Source organism: Phacochoerus africanus, chromosome 8 (genome assembly GCF_016906955.1).
Source record: "Phacochoerus africanus isolate WHEZ1 chromosome 8, ROS_Pafr_v1, whole genome shotgun sequence".
Lineage (NCBI taxonomy): Eukaryota > Metazoa > Chordata > Mammalia > Artiodactyla > Suidae > Phacochoerus > Phacochoerus africanus.
Window position 1 is genome coordinate 91,821,612 of NC_062551.1, and position 10,540 is coordinate 91,832,151.

Sequence of the window (10,540 nt, forward strand, 5' to 3'; positions counted from 1 at the left end):
CTTTTGGCTGCTGAGACTTGCATACCTTGCAGATGATTTTAGGAAATGAATTAGGTAAATCCATCAAATGCCAGGAAAGGATGGGATCATTTTTACAATATGTGACAAAATGTTTTTATCATAAAGGAGATTGGCATCTTTAATTTTATCTGTTGAAAAAAAGGGCAATTTCCCTGTCTTCTGACATTTTTGTTACTTCTATAATTTCCATGGTTTATAAAGACCTCTGCAGTGCCTTTATAGAGCGGCACTTTATTTCTCTGTTAAAATATTTTCCTTTAAGAATAACTAGGGCCCTAACAATTAAGAATCCAGCATTGACACTGCTGTGGCACAGGTTCAGTTTTCATCCCTGGCCTGGGAATGTCAAATGCCACAAGTGTGGCAAAAAAAAAAAAAAAAAAAAAAAATGAACGCTTGGCTTCAAAATTTACAAACAAAGCAGACAGAGTAGTGGCTTAGGATTATGAAGCCTTATATAATGTCTGATTCTCAGCTGAAACAAAACGTTAAGACTTTTTTTTGCTAACCGACCTCAGAAATAGCCCAATTCAAAAGTACTTGAAACTGTTAACTGTACTATATTACTTTCTTTACTGCAACATAACTTGCCAAATGGAATTTGTGTGTTGCGAAAACTGAAACCAAAACCAACATAGGAATAATTTTGATGCTGTAACAGACAGAATTTGTGTCACCCCCATCATTCAGATGGTTTTCATTTGTATTTGACACAAATGTAAAATTAAGGTTGTTTCATGAGTCTAATTTTTTTTGCACTTTTATAATGATTTTAGATTATAAACATTTGCCATTTGTGGTATCCCTTTGAATAGTATTTTTAATGCATTAAAAGGTGTGTTCTGGAGTTCCCATCATGGCGCAGTGGTTAACGAATCCAACTAGGAACCATGAGGTTGCGGGTTCGGTCCCTGCCCTTGCTCAGTGGGTTAACGATCCGGCGTTGCCGAGAGCTGTGGTGTAGGTTGCAGACGCGGCTCGGATCCCGCGTTGCTGTGGCTCTGGCATAGGCCGGTGGCTACAGCTCCAATTCAACCCCTAGCCTGGGAACCTCCATATGCCGCAGAAGTGGCCCAAGAAATAGCAACAACAACAACAACAAAAAAAAAGACAAAAAAAAAGGTGTGTTCTAAATCTTTAATTAAAAATATTACTATTATCTACATTAAGACCCTTTAGATATTAATTTGAAAATCTGCACAAAAGTGTAACACTAAGATTTCCCGTTGTGGCACAGTGGGTTAATGATCCAGCTCATCTTTGCTGAGGCACGGGTTCAACCCCTGGACCAGCGCAGTGCGTTAAAGGATCCATCATTGCCACAGCTCGGATTGAATCCCTGGCCTGGAAACTTCCATACGCGTGAGTGCAGCCATTTGAAAAAGAAACAAAATGAGGAGTTCCCATTGTGGCTCAGTGGAAACAAATCTGACTAGCATCCATGAGGACGCAGGTTCAATCCCTGGCCTCGCTCAGTGGGTTAAGGATATGGCATTGCTGTGGCTGGGGTGTAGGCCAGCAGCCACAGCTCCAATTTGACCCCTAGCCTGGAAACCCCCATATGCTGAGGGCGTGGCCCTTAAAAAAAAAAAAAAAGATTAAAAAAACACAAAATGAGGAGTTTCCGTCGTGGCACAGTGGTTAACGAACCCAACTAGGAACCATGAGTTTGCGGGTTTGATCCCTGGCCTTGCTCAGTGGGTTACGGATCTGGCCGTTGCCATGAGCTGTGATGTAGGTTGCAGACGCGGCTTGGATCCTGCATTGCTGTGGCTGTGGCTGTGGCTGGCAGCTGCAGCTCCGATTAGACCCCTAGCCTGGGAACCTCTATATGCCGCAAGAGCCGCCCAAGAAATGGCAAAAATACCAAAAAAAAAAAAAAATACAAAATGAGTGAGGTAAACTATTCCCACTCACTTCTGTGTTTTCAAAAAAAAAAAAAAAGTAATTTACCCTAGGACAACTCTACCCAACCCCCTTGGCAAACAATTCATATAAAACAATTAATATAAAACCTTAAGATCTTCCACTTTGAAGGAGGGTCCTTTGCCTAGCCAAAGCCAGTCTCAATTTAAAGCAGGAATCTTCTAACGTGACACTAAGTTCCTGTTACTTGAAAAACATTTTCACACAGTTCTCACATTTCTAAAATAGGCATTTCCAGAGAGAAGACCAGAGTTTGATTTGACAGTAAACTGCAACTTAAATCTTTGCTGTCATTTGCCAAGCACGTTAACAAGCTGTTTATGACTTAAGTTTTGTAACCTACATATGTCAGAAAAATAGCTAAATGGAAAAAAAACTCCACATTTGTACTTTGTTTTTCCACTGAAGAAGGTAGAAAGGCTGAAATGGAAGAGCTTTTGAGAGGTTCGGTTTTACATTTCAGCATACTGGAAATAACTTGATGTTTTAACACACTTCTAAACAGAAAAGGGTAAATAAAATCATCATTCATCCTTTAAATTATCTTTATTTTTCTCTTAGATTTAAATGGAAAACAATCTCATGTCAACACCAAATAGGAACAACTATTTTTGTTTGAAAGAAAAATAAGGAAAGATAATGTAGCTGAGATCTTCCCAGATCAAAGGTAGTTAACAATCATAGAGAAATAATCCAGTATTTAATTAGTTTGTAATACCTACAACTATCAAGAAGCACAGTGGCGGAGTTCCCTGGTGGCCTATCAGCTAAGGATCCAGCGTTGTAACTTCTATGGCGAGGGTTCCATCCCTGGCCTGGGAACTCTGTGTACCATGAGTGTAGCTAAAAAATAGAAGCACAGTATCGTGTTTCAGTAGGAAAGACTTGGGAGAGGGAGTACCAAGCGGTACGATATCTGCCCCTGGACATTGGAAGTACACGCTGAAAAAGGACACTAAGCTTCAGGGGACAACACCTAGAGTATACTGTATAGATCTACACCTCCAGGAAAAGCAATACAGTTACATTTCAGTAGCCTGGTGTGGGGATGGATACCTTATTAGGAGGTTTTTCATATTAGAATAAGATCAGCTGACTAAGTATTAACTAAAGTACTTTTAGGAGCTCCCACTGTGGCACAAGGGGATCAGTGGCATCTCTGGAGTACTGAGACACAGGTTCCATCCCCTGCCAGGCACAGGATCCAGCTGCACCTGCAGCCTAGGTCACAACTGTGACTCGGATCTGATCCCTAGCCTGGGAACTCCATATGCTGTGGAGTGGCCAAAAAAGAAAAAAATAAATACTTTTAAACATTGTCCTAATTTGATAAAAGGTGTGCACACTGAGGATTTGAACCATTAGAATTCACTAAGATAAACTATGGTATTTACTGGGAGGAGAAGATTGAGAAGAATGGAGAAGATACCATAACACTTTACAGATTTTGAGAGAAAATGGCTTGTTCTTGCCAAGGCACCTCATGTCTCCTTTGTCTAACTCTGAATCACTTTTAAAAAGTTAAAGAGTTCATATTCTTCTCTTTTTTTTTTCATATTCTTGTTTCTTTTTTTTCACATTAAAAAAAAAATGTCTTGCTTCCTCGTCTACATCTCCAGGATCCTTTTTAATCCATGAGAATGCGGAATGGATAGTTAGGTTCTTTAAATCTGAAGAGGGAGAGCAGCCAACTGAAGAATATTACAAACAGACACATGCTAGACACGGAGATTATCTTCCTCTTCATAACCATCATCCGAGAGGTAGCAGCGGTATCTAAGAGCACCACTCCCAGGGTCATGCACACATGAAACAGGGAAACGATGTACATTTCTGCTGTCAACTGAAAGTAACTCACTTCATGAATATAATACGTACGTCCTGTGTGAGTATCGCTTTGAGCAAAGGGAGCTTCTGTTATATGAGTCCACATGTGACCAGAGATCATTGGGATCACAAAACCCAAAGCTAAAACTGCCCATAAATGTGTGCTAAAAATAAATTTCCTCTTCCATTTTAATACATACACAAGTCCACCAATGAGAGCCAAAGAGATCCCTAACTTGAAGGGATAATAATAATCTGTAGGCTGTCTGGTTCTGGTGTTGACCACCCTTCTCTTAGTTCTCTCAGCTACCCATTTGGACATTTGGTGCGCTGTGATACCCCTTTCTGCCAAATGATAAATGTCATCTGGTGTAAATTTCCTTTTAGCAGAAAAGTGGAGGACATTTGGAACTGACATCAACTGCAGCATTTGAAAGATATCAGGGCTTTCATCAAAATCCACCAAAGCAAAAAAAACCTTGTTGCTGAATGCCCTGGACCCTTGCCAGGAATCTGCCAAGATCTGAAATTCTTCAGCAGCCTGCTCACATGTTAGACATGATCTAAACTTCTGGAGAGCAGTAAGCATCACGATAACAGAGTAGTTTCTTGGTGTTTCTAATACAAAATGATTGAACATGACGTCATTCATTCTTATCACTCTGTTTTTCTGGGTCCAGTATGTCAGCTGTCTGACTTTTTCTGCTAGTATTTTCTTCTCTTGACCTCGATGTGCAGGAGTCTTTGGAGTTATGACCACTAAGGCTACCACCACCATCAGAGATACACGCCAAAGCCACCACCATTCTGCCATATTTGTTCACTTCTTTCTGTTATAAAAGGCTTCCAAATATCTATACCAAAATTTGTTCATTTCTTCTGGCAATTAATTTAGTCCAGCTTTTTTTTTTTTTTTTTTGGTCTTCTTTAGTAGGATTACTACTAAAAGAGCTTTATCACAAATTCCCATGCATGTGTGGTTTATGAGCCATGCATTAGAGTTCAGAAAATAGTCTGTCAAAAAAGAAAATTCTGTGATCAGGGAAGTCTTGGAAATGTTCGAGCCTCAGGCTTTCTGCAGAGTTCCAGACTCAACGTTTCTAACTGCCTGCTGGACAGCAGTTCCTGGATCTACCACAAGCACCTCAAACTTCTCCAAAACCATCCTCATCCTCCCCTTGCCTACCAAGCCCTGGGTTCTCTGCCTCCCTTCCCTCTGAGAAAAATAACCCCATCCCACCAATCACTGAGGTTTTTTAACTTCTTGAACTCCTCTCTTGCCCTCCATCCGTCAAACTTGAAATTAGCCTAGAGCAGACTGCCTGAATTTGGATCCAGGCGCTACCACTTAGTTATGTGACCCAGGGAACGGTCCTCACTTCTTCGTGCCTCAATTCCCTCGCCTGAAAGACGATCGTGGGACTAGCACCCACCCCCTACGATCTTTCCACAAGGCCCTTAAAAGAGGAGCAGTCGGCAGCGGAAACAAATCTAACATCCATGAGGACGAAGCTTTCCATCCCTGGCCTAGCTCAGTGGGTTAAGGATCCCCTGTTGCCATGAGCTGTGGTGTATCGCAGAAGCGGCTCAGATCCCGCGTTGCTGTGGCTGTGGTGTAGGCCGGCAGCTACAGCTCCGATTCAACCCCTAGCCTGGGAACCTCTGTATGCCGCGGGTGCGGCCCTAAAAAGACCCCAAAAAAATTTAGAGAGAGGTGCAGGCGGGCATGTTGGAGACAGCGTCCCTGCCTTCCTCTCGCCCAGCGCCACCATGAGAGGCAGTGTGGAGTCGTTACGGACAGAACGCAGACCTGATGACCAGCCACAACTGGGTTCCCATCCAGCCAGTCTCTTTAGTTACCAGGGAAAATGGGGAGCATGCCTACCACAGTTGGATTTTTGAGAATTATTTCTAATACCTAAGTTACCTCTCCCAGCGAATGCCCTCCGCAAACACAATGATCATCCATCCCTTCCAGGCCGTCAAGCAGATGACGAAATTGTTGGGAAAGACAGGATCCAAAGAATGTGTGTAATAACGTTAAATATACACATCTCTGGAAGGGTACCTGCTAAGGAGTAAGCCAGAGCGGGAGAACGCTTTGGCTGCCTACCGTTTTTTTTTTTTTTTTTTTTTTTTTTTTGGTTCATGTCTATGCGTAACCTTTATCAAATTAAAAATCTTTAATTTGTAAATTAAATGAACGCGATATACTGATGCCCTCCTCCTCCCGCCCTCCTCTGCCGACGGAGCCCGACCTCAAGCCCTTTCCTACCCGGCAGGTCTTTGGGCCCCAACGACGCAGCCGCCGCGCGGCCGCAGGTTGCCAAGCAAAACAGGCGGGCGGTGAGGACCCGCGCGGAGGGACGGTTGCCTAGCAACCCGGGCGCTTAACAGAGGAGCGGGCCAGGGGAGGCGGCTGTGCGAGCTGGGAAGGAGGTGAGAGGACTAAGGGGCCCGGATGGAGGTACTCACACCCAGGGCCCAACTCCCTCCCGCTCCCTTGTCAACGCCGCGGTATTAATTTAAACTAAAGACGGTTGTCTCGAGACTGGTGGAGGGATTGGCCTGGAAACTAGATCGACGCCCCGCTCCTCCCAGTGGGGGCCTCTCACAACCCGCTGCTACTCCTCCTCCAAACAGAGGGCAGAGGGAGGGAATGTGACTACCGGGTTGGGCGGGGACCCCCCCCCTCCCATTTCCCTAGTGCCAACTGTGGAAACCAGCCCCTCCTGTCTGGATGGAGAACAGGGCCCTTTCTCTTAGATCCTGCAGGGTCCTAGCCCAAAGCTGGGGAGGAGAAAGAAAAGTTCCACAAGGCTTGGTTGCTGGAAGTAGGAGTGGAAACTAGATTAAGGGCCATTTTTCATGCTACCCGCCCCCCATCCGCCAGCGCCATCAAGCACTTGGCGTGACACCCACACACACTTATATGCCTCGAGGGAATCCATTATCCCCTTTCACCTGCTCCAGGACCTGCAGGGTCCAGCAGTTTGTGTCTGTGGATGGAAGGGGGTGGGGGGTGGGGGTACTTAGTTAAAGACTCACACAAAGTTGAGTGTAGGCAGAGCTGTTTCCAAGCAGGCTTCTGGCAGGAAGGGGCGTGGAGCAAAATGGACAAAAGCTCATCCTTTGGAGGATTTTGATCCAGGAGAGGTCTCCTCCGAAGTGATCTCCTGAGGCTTGGTTTGCCCTCTCCAGCAGAGGTGGGTGTCTTGGCACAGCCTGGGGGCTCTGATCCTTCGGCTCCTGCGCCATGGCCACACTGAGCGTCAAGCCCAGTCAGCGCTTCCGGTTGCCGGACTGGCACACCAACAGCTACCTGTTGTCCACCAATGCTGAGCGGCAGCGAGATGCTTCACACCAGATTCGCCAGGAGTCACGGGTCCTCCGCAACGAGACCAACAATCAGGTTGGGGCCCAGACCCCAGTTGGGTGGCAAAGGGATAGCCCCAACCCCCGGCATCCTCTTTATCTGGCTCTGTCCCTTCCAGACCATTTGGGATGAACACGACAATAGGACTCGACTGGCAGAGAGGATTGATACCGTCAACCGATGGAAGGAGATGCTGGACAAATGTCTGACAGACTTAGATGCTGAGATCGAGGCCCTGACACAGGCAGGGGACCAGGGCAGGGTGCCAGGAGTCCCTGCAAGGACCTCCCCTCTTCTGGGTCAGGGTGTTTGGGGGCATGTCCATCTGAGTCACTCCCTGGCCCCTGGGCTAAAGTGGGGCTGAGAGCTTCTTTCCAGCGAACGGCCCCACCAGCCTCCTGTGCCCTCTCTTTTCTAGATGAAAGAGTCAGCAGAGCAAAACTTGCAGGCCAAGAATCTGCCTCTGGATGTGGCGATTGAGTGCCTGACCCTGCGGGACTGTCGGCGCGACATTGATGTGGTGAAGGACCCCGTGGAGGAAGAGCTGCATAAAGAGGTGGAGGTCATTGAAGCCACCAAGAAGGCCTTGCAGCAAAAGATCATCCAGGCCTTTGAGAAGCTCTGGTAACGGAAAGATGTGTTCACCTGCCCTTCAAGGCTGTGCTTTATTTTATTTTTGCCTTTTTAGGGCCACACCCTCGGCATATGGAGGTTCCCAGGCTAGGGGTTGAATCAGAGCCGGAGCTGGAGCCTCAGCCGCTGGTCTATGCCACAGCCACAGATCCGAGCCTCATCCACAACCTACACTGCAGTTTGCGGCAACACTGTCTCCTTCAACCCACTGATCGAGGCCAGGGATACTGGTCGGGTTCTTAACCTGCTGAGCCACTACAGGAACTCCAATTTTATTTTATTTTTCATATTTAAATAAATATCATAAACTGGGAGTTCCCACTGTGGTGCAACAGAATCGGTCCATCTCTGCAATGCCAGGATGCGGGATTGATCCCCTGCCTGGCACAGTGGGTTAGGGGGATCCAGCGTGGCTGCACCTGCAGCATAGGTTGCAACTGTGGCTCAGATCTGATCCCTGGCCTGGGAGCTCCATGTGCTGCGGGCAGCCAAAAAAATAAATAAGCAACGTAAATAACATAATAGAACAGGTTAATATATTTTGATGTTTCTGCATTACATTTTTAAAAATAAAGTTTGCCAGATATACTTCCTACCAGTGAGCACTGACAAGTCAACTTCAAATGGTGAGAGTGCACCAGGACATCATCAGTACATTCTTTCTTGGCACATTTGGGTAACTTTGAGACGAAATGCATTCGAAGGCTGTGCTTGAAATACAGAACATGTGTACCAGGGATCATGAGCCACTGGCTCTCAGGCTGCCTTCTGCCCCTGCTGTGCCCATGGCGGACACCACTCACTGATTGGAGCACTTTTTGCACCGCCCGGACATGGTCTCAGAATACTTCTCATGACCCTCCTCTAGGCAGCCATTATCAATTGATTGGAAGCACGAGAGATGAAGCCCCTTTGCCGCCACCCCCGACTTTCTGGGCGTGCCTGCCTTGTGAGTGTAGTTCTGTGCGTGTACAAGCACCTGCTGCCATTTTGTCTGTGGGGAGCTCGGGCAGCTCCATTGTCACCCCAGCCTTCGCATCCCTCGTCCCTTCAGTACCATGGGAGCTGCATTCCAGGGCCTTGGGGGATGGATCCTGATGGGGTCTGTTCTGTCCTCAGCCTCCTGCAGGAAGCTCGACAGCAGCTCAACGCTGACCATCGGGGCAAAATGGAGACATTAGACATCGACAGAGGCTGCCTCTCTCTCAACCTCAAGTCCCCGAACATCTCTCTGAAGATTAATCCTACACGTGTCCCCAGTGGGTAAGAAGAGCCTTTCGCTCAGTCTCTCTTCCTCCCTGCAAAGGCCAAACTCCCGCGACCCCAGTGTTTCCTTCCACCTGCAGCTCCACCACACTCCAGCAGTGGGATGACTTCAGTCAGTTCAACAAGAACCGGGCAGAGGCTGAGATGAAAGGAGCCGTGGAGCTGAGGGAGGCCATCGCCCTAACTATTGCCGAGGTGTCTGACCCCCTCCCGCTCCCCCGATCCTCAGTGGCCAAGGGACAGCCACAGCATGCACTCAAGCCTTTGTCTTTTGTTCCCTGTCGGCCATGTGGCATCCCACCCCTCACCTGAGCCACATCCTCAGATGGCCAGAGGCCAAAGCTTATACCTTCCCCTTGTCCTGCCTACTTTCTGTCCTTCAGACCAACAATGAACTCGAAGCCCAAAGGGTTGCAACGGAATTTGCCTTCAGGAAGCGGCTGCGGGAGATGGAGAAGGTGTACAGTGAGCTCAAGTGGCAAGAGAAGAATGTGAGCTTCTCCGCGTGTCTCCTGGGGCCTGGACTTCCTGCTGTGGGATGAGGAGCCTGGGGCCCTGCCAGGAAGCCCTGGACTGGGTGCACCAGGTGGAGACCAGTCCCTCTGTCCCTGCAGACATTGGAGGAGATTGCTGAGCTGCAGGAGGACATCCGGCACCTGGAGGAGGATCTGCGCAGAAAGCTGCAGAACCTGAAGCTATGCCACACCCGGCTAGAGACCAGGACCTACCGGCCTAATGTGGAACTCTGCCGTGACCAGGTATGAGGGCACCCCAGCGGGGCACAGGCTCCCTGGTGGAGCAGGGGTTCTGGCATAGGCCACCCTCTGGCCCATGGGCAGAAGGACAGCCTGGCTGACCTGGGATTCCCTCCCACCTGCCCCTCTACCCCCAGGCACAGTTCGGCCTCACTGATGAGGTTCACCAGTTAGAGGCAACCATTGCCGCCCTGAAGCAGAAGCTGGCTCAAGCACAGTAGGTTTGGGGAGTGGGCAGGAGGGGCGGGGAGACAACTCCCACCACCCCAGTGGCGTGCTGCCTGCTGGCTTCCCTGCTGGCTTCCTGACTCAAGGTGGGTAAGCTCAGCCCTGCCTGCCCAGCCTCATGTAGTGGTGGTGGGTTGTTAATCCTCCCTCCCCAGGGACGCTCTGGATGCCCTGTACAAGCACCTGGCTCGGCTGCAGGCTGATATCGCCTGCAAGGCCAACTCCATGCTGTTGGACACCAAGTGCATGGATACTCGTCGGAAGCTGACCGTGCCTGCTGAAAAGTTTGTGCCTGAGGTGGACACCTTCACACGCACCACAAACCGCACCCTGAGTCCACTCAAGACCTGCCAGCTGGAGCTGACCTAGCGAGGGGCTGAGAACAGAGGGGAAGGCTGGTGGGAAATGAAGTGGAGGCGGGGAGAATGAATCAATAAAGGTGGGGGGTTCTCAGTCCAGAGGGTTCTCTGCTACCCCTGTGGTTGGAGGAGCAAAGGCGGGGAACATC

The 10,540-nt window shown here is 48.3% G+C and overlaps 1 protein-coding gene across 2 annotated transcripts; it reads left to right on the plus strand.

The window, feature by feature from the left end:
* The first annotated feature begins 6,132 nt into the window (after positions 1-6,132).
* On the plus strand, positions 6,133-10,485 carry TEKT2 (tektin 2). Of its 2 annotated transcripts, none has more exons than XM_047790856.1 (10): positions 6,133-6,213; positions 6,976-7,186; positions 7,269-7,394; positions 7,569-7,774; positions 8,903-9,046; positions 9,130-9,244; positions 9,433-9,540; positions 9,664-9,807; positions 9,942-10,021; positions 10,188-10,485. In XM_047790856.1, the coding sequence occupies exons 2-10, from the start codon at positions 7,031-7,033 to the stop codon at positions 10,399-10,401; spliced, it is 1,293 nt and encodes a 430-aa protein (XP_047646812.1). In that variant the 5' UTR covers positions 6,133-6,213; positions 6,976-7,030; the 3' UTR covers positions 10,402-10,485. The 2 variants fall into 2 exon arrangements, with proteins under 2 accessions (XP_047646812.1, XP_047646813.1); XM_047790857.1 differs by having other exon boundaries at positions 6,134-6,213; positions 6,979-7,186.
* Positions 10,486-10,540: the final 55 nt, after the last annotated feature.